General features: G+C 35.5%; 1 protein-coding gene across 3 annotated transcripts in view; it reads left to right on the forward strand.

Moving 5' to 3' along the window:
* Positions 1-22,891, forward strand: part of KCNT2 (potassium sodium-activated channel subfamily T member 2) — a 297,725-nt gene that overhangs the window by 167,936 nt on the left and 106,898 nt on the right. For all 3 annotated transcript variants that reach the window (XM_069459257.1, XM_069459258.1, XM_069459259.1), the window contains exon 14: positions 16,546-16,654. In XM_069459257.1, the coding sequence (XP_069315358.1) occupies positions 16,546-16,654 (109 nt within the window). The remainder of the gene's footprint in view (positions 1-16,545; positions 16,655-22,891) is intronic.

Below are 22,891 nucleotides of genomic sequence, written 5' to 3' on the forward strand. Positions count from 1 at the left end.
ACAAAGAATTATAGAGGAAAGAATAACACAAAAAAGAACCCAGAAATCTAATAAGGCTCCCTGTAATTTTTTCTGAGTATTAAGTCACACATGCACAAAAGGAAACTCCAAAGACAAGATAAAAGCAACCAAGAAAGCATAAGCAGAACAACTCCCAGAGTTCAGATAGGGTGGGAAGACTTTCATACTCTGACCAGACATAGTGGAGAGACCTTGGTGATCAGCAGAACATTTGAAATCTTATAAGGAGATGGTTTTCTATAAGGCTGAACTATCCCTGGCATGAAAGCTACTCTAAATATAATAGATTAGTATGAGTTTTCTCTTGATACATAACAAATTACCACTAACTTTTCAGTTTGCAGCGACATAAATTTATTGTTTCTCAGTTTCTGTAGGTCAGGATTTTAGGAATGGGTTATCTGGGTCCCCTGGTCAAGGTGTCATCAGTCTGCAAGGAATACATGTAGTGGTTCCATAATCTCATTTGAGGCTTGTCATCTTCCCAGTTCACTGGTTGTTGGTGGGTTTTACTTCTTTGCAGATACAGAACTGAGGCCCTGCTCCCAGAAGCTGCCCTCCCTTCTCTGCCCCATGGCCTCCTCCAACATGGCAGCTTACTCAGAGGCCAACAGGATGGCATGTGCTGCAGCTTAGAATCTCTCCCTTCAGGAAGGGCCAGTTCCTTTTTTAAGCTCAAGGCCCACCAAGGATAATCTTCCTTTCTGAAAACACAGGCAGCTGACTCACCTTTGGTATGTGTGACTTAATCACAGGAGTGTATTCCCATCATAGTCACATGTACTGCCCACACTCAAAGGTATTCTACATGCCATGTACACCAGAGCAAGGAATCCTGAAGGCATCTTAGAATTCTGCCTACCAACACTGCCCTCGTGAAGCTTAAAACATGGGGTTTCAAAGTATCAAACTGATCCTATCAAAATGAAGAAATTTTTAAAGAAAGAAAACAAAATTTAAACATTGTATAAAGTAACATTCACATTGGCCAGTATCAAATCAAAATTACCAGACAAGTCAATAAATAAGACATTCTAACTGAGAGGTATTATAGAAAGAAAGCCTGTCTTGCATGAATTTACTTGTAGAAAATAAAGGAATAGGAAAGAAGTTTTTCCTGATTTTGTGAGGCCAACATTATTTGATTAGGCTAAAGCCAAACAAAGACATCATGAGAAAAGAAAATTACAAATGAATACTTTTTATGAACACACATGCAAAAATCTTCAACAAATCAATAGTAAATCAAATTCAGTAATATATAGAAAGAATATATTGTGACAAAATGGAGTTTATCCTAGGGCTACAAGTTCATATAACATTTAAAATTAGATCAATTCACCATATTAATACATCAAAGGGGAAAATAAGCCAAATAATCACATAAACAGATGTAATAAGAGCATTTGAAAAAAAATTAGTATGCATTCTGAGAGAAATTTTAAAAGGACCTACACTAACTGAGAAATATTCCATTTTCATAGGTTGGAAGACTCAATTACTATAGTGATTTAATTCTACTGAAATTATTCTATAGATTCAATAAAAATTTCAATTAAAATCTTAGTGGGCTCTTTGAAAAATTAATCTGATTTTAAAATTGATATAAAAAATAAAGAAACTATAATAGACATAACAACTATGAAACAGAATCCATGTCAGAAAATCTGCAGTGTCTGGTTTAAGGCTTTACTGTAAGGCTAAAATATTCAAAACAGCATAGAATTATCATATTGACATACAGATAGATTAATGGAACAGAATACAGTCCAGAAGTGGATCAACTTACGTATTTTCGATGAATTTTCAACAAAGGCGCCAAGTTAATTAACTTGAGGAGGTGATAGTATTCAACAGATAGCTCTGAATCAACTTAGTATTCTTTTGGAGAAAAAAAAATATACCTTGAGTCTTACCTCACATTCTTGCTATCTTGGGTAGCAAGTATTTCTTAGCTGGGGCACAAAAAAACACAAGCCATAAAAGAAAAAAAAAAAGATAAATTTGCTTTCATCAAAATTATACCATCCACTCTTCACAAGACATTATTCAAAAAAAGGACAGCCCTAGACTAGGATGAAAATATTCACAATGAATGTATCTGAGTAAAATTTGTATCGAGATATATATAAGGAACTCCTGCAGTTCAATATTGAATCCAAACAAACCAATAAAAATGGGTGGACACCTCACACAGAAAATGATATACGACTGACCGCTAAGCACACGAAAAGACACTCAGTACCACTAATCATCCATGAGATGAAAATCGCAAAGTAATACCGTTCCACACACAGAATGGCGAGGAGCAGAAGAGCTCTCAGTGTGATGTGACTGGAGCTCTAATGCCTTCTTGAGGCTTACGTCCCTCTGGGGAAGATGGTGGTGAACAAGTACCCACCGGATGACTGTTAAAGAAAAAAAATGCAAGCCTCAAGGGAAGCTTACAACAGGGAAACCATACAGATATGATAGGTGGATTTTGGGGGGGAACATATAAGGTATAAGTGGACACAGGAATGGGTTAATTCTCTTTAGGATGTGAGTTCTTCCTGAGTGTGAACACAAGAAGAAGCTGAGGTGGAAAGTAGTGTAGCGAATTGACAGCAACTGAAAAAAAGCATAATGTGGCTGTAGCAAAATAAAAGATAGTAGGAGCTGAGGTTGGAAAACAAGGCAGGGATGAGATTATGAAAAACTTTATAATTCATTTTAAGGATTTTGGAACTTTATCTTATGGATAAAAGAAGGTACTGAAGAGTTTTCCAGCAGAATATCATGTTAAATGCATGTTTTTTGAATGTCACCCTGGAGGTAATGTTTGGAATTGCTTGATGGCGAGAATAGGTGTGAGTGTATTTTTTTGTAGAAGGCAGTAAAAGAATGCATATGCAGAAATCCAGAGAGGAGGAAGACTTCAACTAATATGTGTTTACACAATTACTTGAATGTTCCGTGAAGAAATAATATGAGCTGCCCATGAAATTAAAAATAGAATACATCCAGTACAATTTTATTTATTGTAGGAATAAATGTAGAAAGAAGCAAAAGATCTAGGTGGCAGTGGATACATGAAATGGGGTATGTATATAGAATTTAGTATTATCCAACTATAAATCATTATTGGAAATTATATTAAAATGAAGGGTACTATAAATGAAATATGCAGGATATGAGTCCTTAAAATAGCATAATTTTACGAATAATATTCCTGTATATAAAGTTATAGTTTCAATTTTATAAAGAAATATGCAACATCAGGTAGAAGGTGGGTCTATTGATTATGATTATTTTTAATGTATTTATAGATTTTTGCATTTTCACATTTTTCTTACAAGATCCAAATTATCAATTATAATTAATGCCATGATAAAATTTGTGAATGGTTATATCTAAGCAATGAACATGTTATTCAAGTACAACTAAGGGTTATGTTAGTGTAGACTATAATAATTTGCTTATGTAAACTGAAATATTTCTGTCAGTAAAAGATGATTTATATAAATTTATGAATATGTGAAATTGGCATATTCCTACATTTTATAACCCATGATCAAATCTCATTTAATATTTTTATATAGCCACTTTCATTTATGCCAAATTCTCATTTAAAACATCAAGCTATCTCTGTAATAAATCATAGGGACTAAAATTGATGAATCTCATAATAGCTACTTCTTTTGAGAATCTTAACTCAGATTCAAATAAGGCATGAAAATTAAGGCAATTTAAAAAGTGTTTTCTATTTTTAATCACCAAGGAGAATGTAATTAGTGGAATTTCTAGGATATTGATGTGTGTATTTTGTTTTTAATACACAATGCCAATTTGCTTTCCAGAAATGTATAACTTACCCTTGTACAAGTGGGCAAGAGCGTTAACTTTTACCCCTTGATTGAATGAAAAATAGCATGAGAACAGTAATAATATTATTATTATAGTAATAGGAGTAGTCAACATTTATATAGTACTATGTGCATGGACTATTGTTGTAAAGCACTTTTTATAGGTTAACTCAATTCTCATCACAACCGTATGAGGTAGCATATTAGTTATCTATAGCTGCATAATGACTCCAAAACTCTGTGGTATAAACAACAATGAACATTTATTATCTCACAATTTCTGTGGGTCAGGAAACAGTTGTACGTTTTTGTGTATCTATTATTTATTTAATTTGTATGTTCATTTATGTATGAAATACACCCTTGTGCCCTTATTTTCTACAGAGGTGATTATTTTTTTCTTAGTGAGTTGTAAGAATTTTTCATATTCTAAAATAGTTTTTTTTTTATTTTTTATATACAGTCCTGTGTCACATAATGACATTTTGATATACAACAGACTACATATACTGCAGTGATTCTATAAGATTATGATACCACATTTTTAATGTACCTTTTCTATGTTTAAATAAGTTTAGGTACACAAATACCACTGTGTTGCGGTTGCCTGCAGTATTCAGCACAGTGACACGCTGTGCGGGTTTGTAGCTTAGGAGCAGCAGGCGTTGCCGTCGAGCCTCAGTTGCAGGGGCGGCCCCACCTAGGTTTGTGCAGGTGCCCTCCGTGATGCTCACACCGTGACAAAATGTCCAAACGGCACATTTCTCAAAGCACATTTACATCATTAATCAACACATGACTGTATTGCCTTTTTTTTTTTTTTTTTTTTTTTTTTTTTGAGACAGAGTCTTGCTTTGTTGCCCAGGCTAGAGTGAGTGCCGTGGCGTCAGCCTAGCTCACAGCAGCCTCAAACTCCTGGGCTTAAGCGATCCTCCTGCCTCAGCCTCTGGAGTAGCTGGGACTACAGGCATGCGCCACCATGCCTGGCTGATTTTTTTTTTTCTGTATATATTTTTAGCTGTCCAGATCATTTCTTTCTATTTTTAGTAGAGATGGGGTCTCGCTCTTGCTCAGGCTGGTCTCGAACTCCTGACCTTGAGCGATCCACCCGCCTCGGCCTCCCAGAGTGCTAGAATTACAGGCGTGAGCCACTGCGCCCGGCCTTGTATCGCCTTTCTTTAAAATTTGCAAGTTGCCTTTGAGTTATGTTTATGGTGTTTTTAATTAACAGAAGTTGTATCTTTTCTTCAAATTTATCAGTGTGTTCTTTAGGTTTTTTTCCTATGGATTATTCATGGGTTCATCATTTAATAGTTCAAATCAGTTTTGCAAAAGAATTTTCCAAAAGTTACTTTCATTAAGACAATTTTTAGCAACCCCTAGGATTATCCCCTGAGGTCAGAATAGTGTGATGATAGTAGACGATTGGAATGTCAAACTGATTTTATTTCTTGGAATCTGTTGATGTGAATATCATGTTGAAGAGTTGTGGGGCCTGTTTGGTGGTGGTTGAAGTTGATGGTGTTGGGGAAGGGCAATCCATGGTGGGCAAGGACCACTAGCAAGACAAAATATTTGGCTCAACTGTTTCATTAAATTAACTTCACTTTGCATTAAAAATTCCTTTTAAATTGCATATGCCTCCTGGTGAAACTAAAATCTCAATCTTTTTTTGTATGTTATTTTATTCAGATTATAAAGTGAATTTCCAGTTGATAGCATCCATTTATTTATCTCTTTGTCTATCTATTATAATTCTGTAAAAAGAATAGACATTTTGGAGGGAGAGGAAAAGAAGATTTAATTGTTTTGGGAAACCTCCAAAGGACAACCAGTGGCCAAAAAGTGGGTTGTGAATGCCTAATACAAGGGATGCCCCCTTTGTAGTATCGTCCGGAATAATGCCGCTGCCAGCAACAGCTGCAACAGATTCTACAAGGCAATCTTAAACTTGGCTGTGGGTTGTCACTTGCTGGGGAGGAACAGGCAAACTGTAGCATCTTTCCTCATTGGTAAGGGAAAGATGTGGATGTATATAAACGCATATTTCTACTTACCTATTTTTATAAAAGAAAAAACTTATTATGGGGCTTTATAATTTACTGTATGCTTTCCTGAGTCATTTCATTCTGAAGTTAACAATTTTATTATATACAGCTTTATTGTGGTATACTTAACAAATAAGATTTTATAAATTTAAGGGGTACAATGTGACGATTTGATATACATATGTATTATGAAATAATTAACACGATCAAGTTAGTTAACATATTCATCACCTTACATAGTTCTCTTTTTTTTGTATGTATGGTTAGAACATTAAAGATCTATTTTCTTAGCAAATTTCAAGTATATAATACAGTATTGTTAACTATATAGTATTTACAGCTGTGTATGATTGATAAAGAACAAGCATAGTTGCCCAAAGACTTACATGCTTACAGACAAAGGATTCAAACTTAGGCCTTGTGACTCCAGATCCAATGATCCTTTAAAAAAGTGCACAACAACATTTAATAGATTTTCCTCCTTTATATTGCATTTCTACAAATGCTAGGGTAATATTTTAATGTTCATAGAATGCTTGCTTCAGATTCATTTTCCTATTTAATTGACAAGAATTTCCTGAGTTAGAGTTAAAAAAAGATTTTTAACAGAATATATACCTGGACCTTTTCACCACCCCAAATGATTCCAGTCTTGTTTACAGTATTCAGCCCATACAATATCCACATTCAACCTTCCATTTTCCTTACTGAATCATCCAGTACTATTAAAACACTCTCCTTCTACTTCCTCAAGACTTCTAATGCAATGCTATTCAAAATGTGGTCCAAAGACCAATTTTATTCCACAGAATTTTACCAGGCTACAACATAATAAATACGGCAATTGGGAGTATTTGGAAGTTTTGATAGTACTTTGACATTGCCATGACATTCAAGTGCATAATTGTCTCTTTGGAAAGCATACAGACTGGTTTGAGTTATAGCAGAATTACGGGTGAATCACGGATGGTATGCACTATATACCAGTCACGCACAATAGAACTGCGTGTGTCTGCAGTGGGCTGGAAATTAAAAAGAATAGAAAAGAGAAAACTGGTCCTTCATCACAAAGAGCTTGAGAAACATCACTCTGATGCATCATCAGCCTAGATTCCCTACTATGCCTCAGTTCCCTTCTGTTTGTTCCCTCTTTAAACAACCTGAGCTCTACAGTCTGCCATTTCGTTCATTCAACCTCATATCAGTATACTGGTTTCCTTTGTTTTTATTTTTTTTCCATAGCTCCTGATTGAAAATAAACAAACATACAAACAGATAAAATTCCATACAGATGGATCTTCATTTCCTGCTCCCTGACTGAGCACTGCTGGAGAACAATCACGCAGTGGTTCATGTTCGTGTTTCCAAAAACTCGTGTTCAGGCAGCTCACTGAGGCCCTTAACATTGTGGAATTTTTTTTTTCTTATCTAATCATTTTCTGATTCTTGCAGTTAGTATTTCAAATTTATCTCATTTTATAATTCTCAGAGATATGGGAAGTTAATACATGAAAATTTTCTCAAATTTTGCAACGTATTTTCCAAATGTTATTTTATTTCACTTACCACTTCCTGCTTTTTTCCTATTATAATTGAGGATTTCTTTTCCATCTCTCTGCTGGACCCCGTTGCCTCAGACCCTGTCAGCAGCCTTGTGGTTTTTTTTTCTCCGTATTCTCAAATCACTTTCTTTGTTAATATATTTCCATAAACACTTAAATGTCTTCCTTCCTTTCCAATTTTATTTTTAAGAAAATTACCTCTGTAGACTTTCTTTACTTCTCAACTAACTTTTTCTTGATTATCTTTAAAACCTTAGCTTAAACATCATTTCCTTAGTGATTCTTGTCATGACTGCCCTAGAACAGGCAAGGTGTACTTTTATATCTTCTTAGGGCACCTGCATTTATTTCTTTTTTAACATGTATTACAGTGTTTATTTCCTACTAATAAATCACCTAGAGCTCTTTCAAAATCACTTTGAATCAGTCACTCACATTACTTTAATCCAGCTCCAGTTTTGTTTTTTGTGATTGAAAAGGAATGAAATTGATTTCAAGGGCAAACTTGCCTACATTGCCGCCAGCCTTCCCTATTACCTGATGGGTGTTTGGGGAAATTGGAGGTTGTGTTTTCTCAGTTGCCAGCTCACTTTAATGGCTGCTCCAGACATTTGTTCATCTGATAGCAAGTGGTAATCACTAAAGTGGCTTCAGAAGAGGGAAAACCTGCTCCACTGTCTTACCTACTTTAAGTGCTGGGTAATCACTTGTAGAGTTGTATAGCTTTCATAGAGTTCTTGGTTGGCAGTTTGAATTTAAATAAATAATGAATTTAGGCAGTTACTTTACTTCTCTGAACATATGATTATTTATATGAAAAATGTTTAACATGTTACACATCATAGAGCTTTTGTAATGTTTAATAATATGTATTATTTAGCATAAAAGCTGAAATATTTGGAATTATTATATTACTAATGAGAAGCTTCAATAGCGTATTTTATATTATTACAAGCTAAAAAGGAAAGAATACTTTTGGTTGGAACCTAAAGAAATTGGAGTTAGGAGGACAATAATTTTTCAAAAAATATTGACTGTTATGTTTTTCTGAGAATTATAAAAGAAAGGGAGTTTTATGAAATTAAAACTGTTTTGCTCTATGCAGGAAATTTGACTCGCCTTTTGAGCATTTAATTAGTCTGATACATTAAAAAACATTATAGCATTAAAATAAGTATTGAAGCAATTAGAAAAACACAAACATGCTTTTTACACACAGTGTTATTGATGCAAAATATATCTGTTTTAAACTGGTTTGGATTCTACATATTTAATAAGTGTTCTTATATTTAGATCTTGTGAAACTAAATGACTTTTAAAGGTTTACTCAAATCTATTCTTAGCCATTTAGTGTTTGAATGCCTCACAATCTTTGAATTGGCAGAATCTCTGATGTAAGTGCATGCACACACACAAATGGGTTATTTCATTGATTAAAATAACAGGATCAAAACGAAACTTGATTGATTGCTAGATATTGTTTATTTTCATATAAGAAGAAGAGACAATGTTTGTAGCAATGAACCCCACTGATGCTTATAAAAATAACCTAATAAGCAAAGGATATGCAAAAGATTTTATAATGCAATTTGATCAGTTGGTCTGTGCAATGAACTTTTTCCTCATAAAATAAAAATGAACAACATTTCATTTTTTTAATTTACCCTGGTTTGTGTTTCTATTTAAAAGCTCTTTTCCAAAGGACATTTGATTTCTGTAAATCAAAACCCAGGATTAGATTGGTTTAGTGCATTTTCCACTGTTTACTGCTTTCCAAAGGGCTGTTACCTAGCAACTGCATGGAAGAAGCTTCTAGTACTTTAAATCATACAAGAGCTCAGAAAATCCTGTGATGCAGACTTTTAAAAAAATGTTCTGACTTTTTAAAAATAATTATCAATTTTATTTTTCAGAGTAAAAGGGACTTGAAAATAGCTTTGATTCATATCTATCAACAAATTTGTATCTAATTATAGTTGTTTATTTTAAAAGCTTTTAAATTGAAAATGATAAAGATAACAACAACAAAGAAACCAAGACTCTCACATAATACTACTATTTTAAAAGTTATATCCTTGTAGAACTCTTTGCCAACCTATTAACATTTAGATGCTCATCCTTACATACTATTTTCTGTGTTAGTCAGACACACATATTGGTATATACCTGAGCATTCATGCAGAATTCACCATTTTTACAAAAATGAGATCATGTTTTAATTGTATAACAGTAGAATTATGTTATAATTTTTTGCCAAGTACATTTTTAAAGTATATTATTGGCATTGTTTCAAGATAGTTTACTGAAATCTGTGTTTTTATTTCTGATAATGCTTGATTGTGTTGATATATAATACTTGTTTAGAATTTGATTAGCATTTTGCAATATACTCATTGTGGACTTTTTCCCTGGGAAAATCTGTGAGGTACACACTATAGTCACTCACGTCTTAGAGACCAGGCCAGCCCGGTTCAGAGGGATCGAGAAACGCGCCTGTGGCTTGGCGCCCTCGGTGGTAACGCCACCCGATCTCCTGTGCTCCCATGCTTCATCCACAAGCAGTGGAGGGGAAAGAATTAAATCAACACAAACAGAAACTTTCAACAGATGAGAAGAAAATACAAGACAAAATGCAGATTATTTTGAACTAAGAAATACATTCTTCAACAAGGGAGGGAAGTTAGAAGCCCTAAGGAAAAAATGGACAGATTTGATATTTGATAAGGAGTTATCTTTGTTTGCATAATCAGAGCTGGGCTTTTGCCACATATATTCTCATCAGCAAAAGGAAAGAGTTTAGGGAAAGTGGTTTTGTATATAAAAAACAATCTGAAAGGTGCACATTTCTGCACATACCCCATGAGACAAACCCTAGCCACATGGCCATATCTGTCAAAAGGGAAGCAGGGAAATATAATTTCTACCAGAGTGCCCACGTGTCCAGCCGAATGTGCAAGTGGGTTGAGGGGAAAGGAGAGCCTCTGCTGCTAACAGGAAATAGGGAAGAATGGTTACTGTGGGAGACAGTATTTCCCGCCACAGTTCAAGCCTTTGACCACCCAAGTATCCATGATATGACACTCATTTGTTTTCTACGAAGGATACTTGAACGTCCCGCCAAATGCTGCTTCCAGCTCAAAGTCCAGGATATCTAGATAATACGAAGTCAGATCTAGATGCATCTTCTAATAATCCGGCAACATATCCACAAACAAATTTGCTGGCTGTTCCCACTGCCACCCCCCTCCCCATATGGATATACAATGGTATAACACGATAGCTGTAATAAAATAATGATTTTTAGAAAAGAGAAAAAAGGTGCATAATACTAATTGGCCCATAATATATCCTTGGCACATGAATTGGGAAACCTCCAATGCAGTATAGTAAATCCCATGATTAAACCCCAATTTTGCTCTTGGAGAGTAACATGGCCCCTTGGTCACTATTCTCTGTGGCCACCCCTGAAGTTGAAATTGGAGTGGATTTCTTCCAGTCCTTTCCATGTGTCAGTAACTGTGCTCAAAATTCTTTTCTAGAAACGTATTTAAACTTGCCTTATTTACTGGCTTTTGTTGCCTTGCTCCAGGCTTCTTGATTATAATGATGGCTACCTTGGCATCATCTGAAACAAGTTTGGGTGGGAAGGCAGCAGGGGACATTAATCTGATCCTTGCCACAGATATGGCTTTATTGGTATGGCTGGGAAGTCTTAATTGGAAGCTTCTGATAAAGGCTTTGTAAGGGAGTTACCTCCTGCTGTTTAAGGTACAGTTCACTTTTTCAACTCTGCAAGTGTCTAGATCCCTGGATTCTTGATTAGATTTTTGATTACAAGCAAACAACGCCCTACGTAACAGAGTTCTAGTCCCATCTCTCTCTGCTTGCAAAGTGATCAATTCTTACCTTAGATCATCTCTCTGTGGATACCTGACTAGCATCAGCAAGGCACCAGCAACACACATTAGTATTCTTGCCCTTCCAAACGTCTCTTCCCGACATGTCTCTATAAACAGGTGGTTTCTGCATACAGAGGGGAAAATGGATGGTAGGGGAAAATAGCAATTTCTTTTATGGATATACTTCTACATTATGCATTTCTATAATACTTAAATTTTATATGACTTTGTTCTAGTTTTAATTAGAAAATTATTTGATAAAAATTGGTAGTTTATGACTTGAAATGTCTGAAAAAGGAAATATAAGTATCTGGTAATCCTGAAAAAGTGCTCAATCTCCTAGCTCACTGTCTCTCTTTCCAACCGTCTTGGTCATAATACCCGATGATATGGATAGCTATGACAATGATTCTTTCAATGCCCTACACTCATGTTTCTATAATTTCCCTCCTTTCAGTATTCTTGCCAAGCATCCCATCTCAGCAACCACTTCCAGATCATATCCTAGCTCATGTTATCACCAATAAACACGACCCCTCTGTAATCCCCAGTCTCCCTCTCTGACTACCACTTCCTGTCTTTCTAGTTTGCACACTCTTTAATACAGAGCTTCAACTGTCTTTTGACAATATGGGATCTACGATTATTTCTCCTACCACATTTTCACTAGCATTTACACCCACAAGTCCTGTCTTCCCTTCTTAGCCTGTCTACATTCCACAGCACATCGTTATAATCCTTACTTTCACTTCATTCTCAGTTACTTGACCCTTTCTCCATTATTTTTACTTGTATGTCAGAAGTCAACCCTAGTTAAATCTAATTCTCTGGGTTTTTGGTGTTGACTGCCGTGCATTTGAATGTGGCTAAAGGAAACAGAACAAACAAGGAAAAGACAACCTGCAACTTTCAATCTCCAAACTCCTCCCTAACCATCATTTCTACCTATTTCACTAAAAAAACTATAGGAAGAAAAACAAAACTTTTATAAACTTCCACCAACCTGTGTTATACCCATATGTTCTGCCTTCTCTCCTGTTACTGCAGACGAGCAATTTTAGCAGCAATATGCCTGAGAAGGGGCACGGAAAAGGTGGTACGTTGTGTTAGTAAGATCACTCAAACTCTGATTGTCTAGGAATCACATTTAAGGAATTTGAAATATATCCTGTACGTTTTAGGATTTATGGAAGGTCATTAATTCATTTGGCGGATCAAACAGGACTGTCCTATAGAACTATTGGTGGTGACAGAAAAGTCTCTGTCTGCACTGTCCAGTGCTGTAGCCAGTAGCCGCAAGTGTCATTGAGCTCTTAAAATGTGGCTAGTGTGCTGGAGATACTGCATTTTGTATACTGTATTTTGTTATTTGTATTTAATTTTCTTTTATTTAAATTTGGACAGCTGCATGTGGCTACTGTATTGGACATCTTAGTTTTAGAAGTGTGATTGGCTGTCGAAGTCAAAACAAAATATAGAGACCAGTCTCTAATTTAAACGTTTTATTTGGGAATCACAGAATCATGGGGCATACACGTAGGTCGTAATGATCTTTGCTATGTCCAAAGAACAAAGAGAAGTTTAGGGGTTTTATTAAAAAAAATGTTCTGCCTTGTTTTGCAAGAAAGCTCATTGGCACTATAGAAGCTTTGGGGAGCTGGCAGGTAAAACCACTCTTAAAGTCATGGCAGGTCTTTTCAGCAGCTACTAGGTAAAACTGGTCTTAGGGTCAGAGCAGGCCATTTTAGTAGCTGGCTTTGGGAATATTAAATTCTTGGAGCAGGTGCTATGAGCTCTGAGTGCTTTTTACCCCTGGCTCCTTGACTCTGATTTAGGTTGACATGACAAGAGTGACCCAATTCATATAATCAACTTTCACGAGGTAGAATGCTGAAGAGTTGGAAGACATGGAGACCAATTAGGAAGGAAGCTGTTGCAGTAGCCTAGGTGAGAGTATCAGAGTTGGAATAACAGTCCACAGCCTCTTAGCTGGAGTTCCAAAATCCTGAACACTCTAAAAAGGTTTTGTATTCTTCTTGGTGGGAAAATATCAACTAACCTGAAATTATTTGGTAGATGATACATACTACCTTTCTAAAATCTGAATTTTTTAAAAATTCTGACATCTGATATCTGACCCTTAAGAATTATGGATAAGGACTGGAAATCTGCAGTAAGTTGTGAGAATGGAAATGGGGAAAAAGAGAGAGAGAGAGGACTTTAGCAGTATAATCAACAAACTTTGGCCGCCATATGGTATTGAGAAATGAGGGGCAAAGTAGCATGAAATAATATTTTCAATTTTTTAATTCAGGTTAATGGTTCGTGGTTAGTGTTAAACAATGTCCCAAGAGGAAGGATGGATTTGGACCTGAGAGGAGAGGTCTCGAGATACAGTCAGTTCCATTTTGCAAGTTGAGTTTTACTCTGTGGTATACGCTAATGAAGATCATTATCCAGTTGAATATTCTGTCATCTCCCTTTCTCTGTGTGTGCCATTCATAGAGATCAAATAGGTTTTTTTTAATGAGAAGATACTTACTTTACTTTTTATCTAACAAAAGCTTTCATGATAATTATATTAATACCTTAACTTATTTATCTAAGACAGTAGTTTTCATTGTATCTGATCCAATACTCACTTTTTACAGTAAATATTTTGCAACACTTCCTTTACTATCTTGGAATGAAATTCAGGATAAATGTAACTATCTGTACACATAAATTTTAAATAATTAGTATAATATCCTAATTATAATATGAAGGAGAAACAGAAGGAAAATAGAAATGAAGAAGCAAGTTTTTCAATAAGGAATGCTCAGGGATGAGCACGGAAGAAAACACAGTGGAAAAAAGAGATGCTTTCACCAATGACTATATGACATCTACAGATGATGACTGACAGTGATAATATATAGTAATCAAATGTCTTAAATTTATATTAATGACTCACATACTATGCTAAACATAAAGTTAATTTTCTCTTAATTTACAAAGCAGTTGCATCCCTACATAATTCAGTATACACTAAAACAGAGCAAAATGCACTGTCTTTCTGTGTAAAATTGCCACCATTACTGGTAGTATGTATACTTTTAGGTCAAAGGGCTGAGGGACACTGCAAAACTTTTAACTCACATAGAAAAAAAGGCATATGCAAATACAAAAATGATTACCTGAAGTTTATGAGTCTTTTTCTTCCTTCCAGTTTCCACTGATTAGTATAGTTTTTGAAAAATTAGCTAGTGCAACACACTCTTCCTGCAGCCATCCTCCTGCAAACTCAGATGCACACATTCATCGAGGAAAAGGAAAGGGAAAGGAATCTTTTTTGTTTTTTACTTTTCTATTGAAGGAAAATGAGATAGGTATTTTCAATGTATCACACATGCACCACATTTTCTCACATTCCCCTACAGAAGGAAATATGGTTTGTGTGTTATAGCAAGGGAAAGTTAATAATTGTGTGCAACATTGCATGTATGTAATCATACCTTCCAACTTTTCTGTTGCAGTGGGGATTTTTAAAATTCTATCTTATGTCACAATAAATGTACATATTTATCTCAGATCATATGTTTCAATTTTTAATTTGAAATTTATGGGTCCCCTATGTATTGCTGTCATATGATTCTAAAGTAATAACATCCGGCATTTAGCAGTTTTGTTACTCTATTTTCACAGATCCGGCATACACACTTAAAAATTATTTTGAGATACATTGAAGTGGTGTTTTACAGACACTGTTCTTTTGCACATCTTCTATAGATTTCTTCTCGTTCAAAATTGGATTTAGAATCTGCTTGCCTTTCCTGTGAAACATTACATATCACGAATATATTTTTAAAATTTTCTTTAAAGATCATTATAATTTGACAAGCAAAAAGAGAGGTTTATCATTAGGAGGGCGTTGTTATTTTTGAGAGTAAATACAAAGATATAACCATACTGTGTATTTCTTCCACTATATATGAAAGAGGGAAAAATAAAAAAAGGAAATGAAAGCAAAAGAAAAAGTAGTGAGCTTTCTCATGTGCTAAAATAGAAGAGGACGAAGGTCACCGTTTGCCAGAGTGAAGCATTTGCTAAACCATCTTCCAAGTAACCTTTCCTTGTTTCCTCATAGACTGTATGATGTATGTGTTCATTTTACAGACCTGGCTCACTGACAAATTCAATCTTCTATTTCTTAATTTAGTTAAAACTGCTATTTTCTGCCTAGGAATACGTATTTTCTTAGAATTTTCAGCATTGTCTTTATGTTGAACACCAGCTATAATTGTTTGCTTGGACAGAGAGATTTTGTTTTGTTTTTTCCCAAAATAAACAATATTTACTCACTTCTCTAAAAGTGACTTGTGTGAAAGAGAGTATCTGGCATCGGGGCCGTGGTTGCTGCGCGGTCGTGGTAGACTTGGCCTGAGCAGAATCACTCTGTAGACGTGGCCTGCACCCTGCCACCTGCTGTCACCTCCAGCTCTGTTTGTTGTTTTTATGTCACTGTGTTTGAGTTGCCATGTATTATCTTTTCTGGCTGGACCCTATCACGTTTTGAGTTTATGATTTTAGGTCTTGAGGTTAAAGTACAATTTCAATTTCGATTTGTTTTAGCATTAATGTTTATTGATGGATATTACAGGTTTTTTTCATAGTTTAAAACCTGTTACTTCTATGCTAGGCACATATTGTTGACTACATCTTTTAGCAATTACTTTCTGAGATTTATGCTGTGTCATTATGACTTTGATAAATTAATGCTGTTTTAAATCAAAGCTGTTATATTTCATACCATAGAATGATCAGAATTAAAGGAGACTTTCTAAAGTATTTGACCTATTTTTCCGATTGTACTCAAACCTGCATACAACTCAACCTCCTTGTAAAGAGGAGGCAGAGGAAGATTAAGCATTTACCAAAAGTTGCCAATTTTGTTAGACAGAATTAGGGCTAGACCCCTAGCCCCACTCCAATCACTCAACCCATACGCTAATACTCTTTCTTAAGAAACATATTTCTTGGGGATAAAATTGCACATGTAAAAACATCTCTAAAACGAGTATGTTTATATTGAGATTTTCGCAATTTTATTCATTATGTTTTATTTTTCATATTTAAAAATATTACTCTCCCAAGGTAAATTATTCTAATTTACCTATTTTATTTCAAACAGATCATGTTGTCTGTGAAGAAGAGTTTAAATACGCCATGTTAGCTTTAAACTGTATATGCCCAGCAACATCTACACTTATTACACTACTGGTTCATACCTCTAGAGGGCAGTAAGTATATTTTTTCTTTAAGATAATGTATTTTAAATTATATAAAAAAATTTTAAGTGCAGTTTTGTGATTTAGAAATACAGTAAGCCAAGGTATACGGCTAGATATGTACCTATATTTGTATTTGTTTCAGTTATCTTCATCTGATAGATAGATGCAGACATGTTAAGGAGACCAAAGCATACAGAAAATTGACGGTGATTTGCTGTCTTTTCTCAGTAATCTTGAGATAATTTGTTGCAGCCTAAATTCTAAGTGTCTGCATCATTTGTTAAGCCTAAGGTTAGGGCATGATTTGTATTTTCAAGGTTAATACGTATGTAGCAAATGAAAAGAAATCCTTTAAAACAGGAATTCTGACAGTCATTAGTATAAGATCTTAAAGCCATTTTTTTCTGTTCCTGAGGTAAGTTTTTATCTTAAAGCTATATGTATATAATTGGTCTCAAATTACGATTTTATAATTATTATGGAATAATAACAAAGTGCTTTTATAAAATTAGTTAATGCAATATAATCACTTTTTTATATGCATTTCAAGGTAGATGGGAGAAATTTATATCATCAGAACCTTTTTTTTGTTCTTATTTGTTTATTTTGAAAGAGGTTCATGAAATACAGAAGTTGTTTTTGACTTAGATGATCAAACAAAATATAAGCAGTGAACATAATCATTGCTCTTATTTAAAGAGACAAAAATGTACTGTGTTTCATATCTTTTCATATTTCAAACCTGAATTGCAGATGAAATGTTGATTTTCTAAGTAAATTCTACTGTGTGCTAGTGGTTATGATTATTTAAATTTAGTAAGTAAATTGATAGTTTTTTAAATGATGTGCCAAGTCCGATAAATCCAGAAAAAGGAAATTCTTTCTTAAGATTTCGTTCTAGATGGAATAGGTTGCTAATTTAAAAATCATGAATGCCCAATGGTGTTTTAAAGTAGATTTTTACTGCCTTAGCTCTACTTGCCTAATTGGGACAGTAAGAGTTTCCCAGGAGCAATTTTATCAAAGTTCTGAATGGAAATATTTTTATTCTGTACATTTATAAGCCTTCAATCTGTGCAAAGGAAAGGATTAACAGGACTATGAAGTAAATTGTTTTTTCTTTGTAGAAGGTATTCAGCATTTTGTTACAATTAAAGTAATACAAAATTATTTTGATACCAATTAATTGAACATTCATAGAACTCATCATATATGTTCATTATTTTGCCATATGATCTTTGTACAGAATCATACACTATAATGCTGAATATCTCTCCAACTTCATTGTTGCACACATAAATAAATGTTAAAATAAGATCCACTGACACTGTTTAACATAGCTCATTAGTCATAGACTGAAATTAAATTATACTGTCCAACTCCTAGTAAATATTATTTATTGACACACATATTGCCTGGTGAAAAAAATTATACTTGACATAAGTTAAAAAAGAATTTCAATGGTCCTTAGTATAATATTTTTCTAAATATACTCCAATGAATTTTGCCTTATTAAAAAAGAAAGCAATGTTTTTGTAGCCATTGTTATATAACTAAGGATTTTCTGTAAATACGATTGACCTGCAAATTTATTTCATAACTGTGTCACAGTAAGTGCTATGCCCCAACATAAGTTTTTATAGCAGCTTTATTGAAATTTAATTCACATACTATACAGTTCACCCATTTAAAATACACAATTCAACATACTAAAAATACATTCATAGAATTTTTCAACCATCCCCACTGATGCCAGAACCCCAGAAAGAAACTCTCTACTCTTCAGCAGTCACCCAGCATTTCTCTCCCATCTTTCAGCCTTAAGCAACCACTAAAATACCTCTGTTTGTATAGATTTGCCTATTCTGGCTATTTCGTATAAACGGAATCATACAATATGTGTTGTTTTTGTGTTTGGGTCTTTTATTTGGCATAATGTTTCTAAGGTTCATCCATGTTATAATATGTATCAGCACTTCATTCCTTTTTACAACTGAGTAATATTCCATTGCATGGAGATATATATAAAACATTTTATTTTTCTGTGCATCAGCTGGTGTGTATTTGTTTTTTCCTTAAACATTGTGAATGATGCTGCTGTTAACATTTGTATTAAGTTTTTGTGTGGCCACGCACTCTCATCTCTCTTGGGTTTGTATCTAGGAGTGGATTTGCTGGGTCATATGGTCATTCTGCATAGCTCGTTTTAGGAACTGTCAGTGTTCCTAATAGGCAGCAACCTTTTGATTTCCACCAGCAGTGCATTGGGGTTCTACTTTCTTCACATCCTCAGCACAGTTATTATCGGCCTTTTTGATGATAACCGTCCTAGTGGGTGTGAAGTGGTATCTCAATGTGGCTTTGATTTGCATTTCACTGATGGCTAATAATATTGAGCAATATTTCAGGTGTTTATTGGCTAATCATATATCCTCTTTAAAGAAAAACCTACTCAAATCCTTTGCCCATTTTTAATTGTTTTTTGACTATTGAGTTGTAAGAGCTCTTTACATATTCTAGATGGAAGAACCTTCCCAGATATCTACCACCATCACTTGAATAAAAATAATCATCCAAATAGGAGATAATTTAACATTTTAAAAATATTTTATTACAACATTGACTAAAGTAATTTGTACTAAATCGTCAACATTATGTATTAATATTGTATAATTTTATTTTTACTTGGTAAATAATTGTACATATTCATAGGTACATGTGGTGTTTTGGTACATATATTAATAATTATAGTGATCGGAACAGGGCAGTTAGCATATTCATCAAATGCATTCATTTAATATATAGTCAACATTCTTTTATTAACACAATGTTCATAACATCAGCAAAAATTATAGACCTCCAATATATTAGTTTAATAAGAAGAGAACAAACTTGTGAGTTGAATTAAGTAGTATAATGAGAAAAAATGTTGACTAATCTAGGAATTACCTTATGCAACCATTATCAAACCAATAATTGAGAAAAATGCTATACAATAATACTCAAATTTCCTGATTTAGAAAGGAATGAACATAATATTAACAATTTGCTTTTTAATTGGATCAGGTCCCATTTATTTATTTTTATAGCTTCTGTGATTGCTTTGGGGATCTTCTTCATAAATTCTTTGCCTGGGCCAATGTCTGAAAGAATCTTCCGTACATTTTCTTCTAGGATTCTTAAGGTTTCATCCCTTAGGTTTAAGTCTGTTATCCATCCAGAACTGATTTTTGCAAGAGGTGAGAGGTGGGGATCCAGTTTCAATCTTCTGCATGTAGCTATCCAGTTTTCGCAGCACCATTTATTAAAAAGGGATTCTTTTCCCCATTGTATATTTTTGTCTACTTTGCCAAAGATTAGATGGCAATATGTGGATGGTTTCACCTCTGGATTCTCAGTCCTGTTCCAAAGGTCTATATCTCTATTCTTATGCCAGTACCATGCTGTTTTAGTTACTATAGCCTTGTAGTACAGCTTGAAGTCTGGTAGACTGATACCTCCCAGTTTGTTCCTTTTGCTTAAGATTGCTTTGGTTATACGAGTTCTTCTCTGGTTCCATACAAAGCATAGAATTATTATTTAAGCAATGACTTAATTATAGGCTAAATAAGGGGAGGGATATTCATGGAAGGGGAGGTATTTCACCATCTTGGTTCTGACTGGTTGGAACTTGCCCTGCCTCCATCATGTTTTGAATTGGAAACTTGGTTTTGAGACTTTCTGACTCAGGCAATGCTACAGCAATGCCCAAAGCAGCACCTAAAGTAGTACCTGCCAATTCTCTGTCTCAATAACTAACACGCTCCCTCAATAATGACATTAATCAATTCATGAGGTAGAGCTCTCATGAATTAATCATGTCTTATTAGGCCCCACCTCCTAGCTCTGTTGCATCAGGGGTTAAATTTCCAACACATGAAATTTGGGGAACACATTCAAACCATTGCAAATCTTAAGGCTTAGCTCTTGATTACTAAACATCATTCTCCTTAACAGAAGGAACCAAGAGTGCCTTAGAATATTGATTCATCCCAGGACTGGGGCAGGGGAAATACAAGATAAGCCTGGAAAATCTTGTGGTGTTAGAAAGTAAAGAATTGCTCAGAATAGCATGGGGGCTTATTAATATGACACAAGAATCAACACAAAGATCTTAATGGGCTAAGATGAAACAATTTGAGCAACAACATAAATAATGATAACATTAGAATTTAAGCCATAAAATAAAAATTTAGTTATACATACTAATGTAGATCAACGACGGAATAAATAAAAAATAAGGAAGAAGGGATAGTTGTTTCTTACTGAAGAGTTGCAATTAATAAATATAGAAAGAAAAATACTGTCACCATTAGACAAACACCACAGTAGTAATTGTGATCCCTTAATGGATAGCAATATTAGTGGGTAAAAGTTTGAGGAGAACCAGAAAAATTGTGTGGTTTTGACATGTCTTTCTAAGATGTTTAATAACTGTAAAGGGAAAATTTGTGACTTTACAGTGGAGAAACCTGACAGACATCACCTTAACCAAGGGATCAGCGTAAACATCATCAATAAAGATATTTCAGTGTCACGTAACTTTTCATATGATTCACTAAAAAAGGTATAACGTGGTTTCCTTGGTATTCTTGACAACATTTTCTAATCATGAGATAACATAAGACACACCCCTATTGAGAGCATCCTACAAAATAACTGACCAATATTCTTCAAAATTTCAAAGTAAAGATCAAGGAAGACTGAAGAATTAAAAAATCTATTTTAAAACATTTGAGTCAGCTTAACTTGAGGGTATTTTAAATATTTTGACATGGTATTTAGGAATGTACGTATTGGGACAAAACCGAGACCAAGGCAGTGGCAGGCAGGATAGTGCCACACCGAGACCAAGGCAGTGGCAGGCAGATGGTGCCACACCGAGACCAAGGCAGTGGCAGGCAGACGGTGCCACACCGAGACCAAGGCAGTGGCAGGCAGGATGGTGCCACACCGAGACCAAGGCAGTGGCAGGCAGGATAGTGCCACACCGAGACCAAGGCAGTGGCAGGCAGGATGGTGCCACACCGAGACCAAGGCAGTGGCAGGCAAGATGGTGCCACACCGAGACCAAGGCAGTGGCAGGCAGGATAGTGCCACACCGAGACCAAGGCAGTGGCAGGCAGGATGGTGCCACACTGAGACCAAGGCAGTGGCAGGCAGGATGGTGCCACACTGAGACCAAGGCAGTGGCAGGCAGATAGTGCCACACCGAGACCAAGGCAGTGGCAGGCAGGATGGTGCCACACCGAGACCAAGGCAGTGGCAGGCAAGATGGTGCCACACCGAGACCAAGGCAGTGGCAGGCAGATAGTGCCACACCGAGACCAAGGCAGTGGCAGGCAGATAGTGCCACACCGAGACCAAGGCAGTGGCAGGCAGATAGTGCCACGCCGAGACCAAGGCAGTGGCAGGCAGTGGCAGGCATAGTGCTTCGTGACACCTGCTGCCTCGAACCCAGATTCCACGCAGACCCCGAGGACCCGACCACCCCAGGCAAAAAGCCGCTGGTGTTTCTCCAAACATCAGGACAGTGACCTCAGATGGAAATTAGTCACGAGACCTTCCTTATGTATTATTCCCTGACATCTACAGATACTCCAATTCTAAATACTGTGATAAGAGAAAAGAAAAACCTAGCTAAGAAAGACCACAAGGCAGGGAAGAAAGGAAGGAAATAGGAAGAAAAGGAGACTTTTCCTCCCTTTAATCCTGAGCTCCTACAGAGGCCCCTGGGAATCAGCTGTCACGTGGGAGGGGGAGAAAGTTTCTTAACAGTAATAAGGATTATAATTACCTCACTGACTGCAAGAAAGAAAAAGAAAGAAAGAAACCACAGGGTGGGGGAGCATGCTCAAATGAGCTATCTTTAGCTCCCTTGGAAGTTTCACACTCAAACTGTGACAGAGGACTGTATTTTATAATCTGGCAAATCTAGTTCAGTCACCCTCCTCCTGTATGTGGATAAAATAGAGCACCAGTGAGGATGAGAGAGGCATTTTGATTTCCCTTTAGATGCACACATACACACACATGCACACAATTGAAAATCTTAATATGTTTGATTGCTATAAACTGGCTAATTGCCACTTGGGGCATAGAGCTTGAACTTTAGTTGATATAACTTTCTTAAATCTGAGCCTCTATTTCCATTAGTAGAGTAATGTGTGCTTTCCCAGTGGCTTCAGTCAGATTTGAAAGTATTAA

This window comes from Eulemur rufifrons, chromosome 27 (assembly GCF_041146395.1).
Source record: "Eulemur rufifrons isolate Redbay chromosome 27, OSU_ERuf_1, whole genome shotgun sequence".
In the NCBI taxonomy this organism is placed as follows: domain Eukaryota; kingdom Metazoa; phylum Chordata; class Mammalia; order Primates; family Lemuridae; genus Eulemur; species Eulemur rufifrons.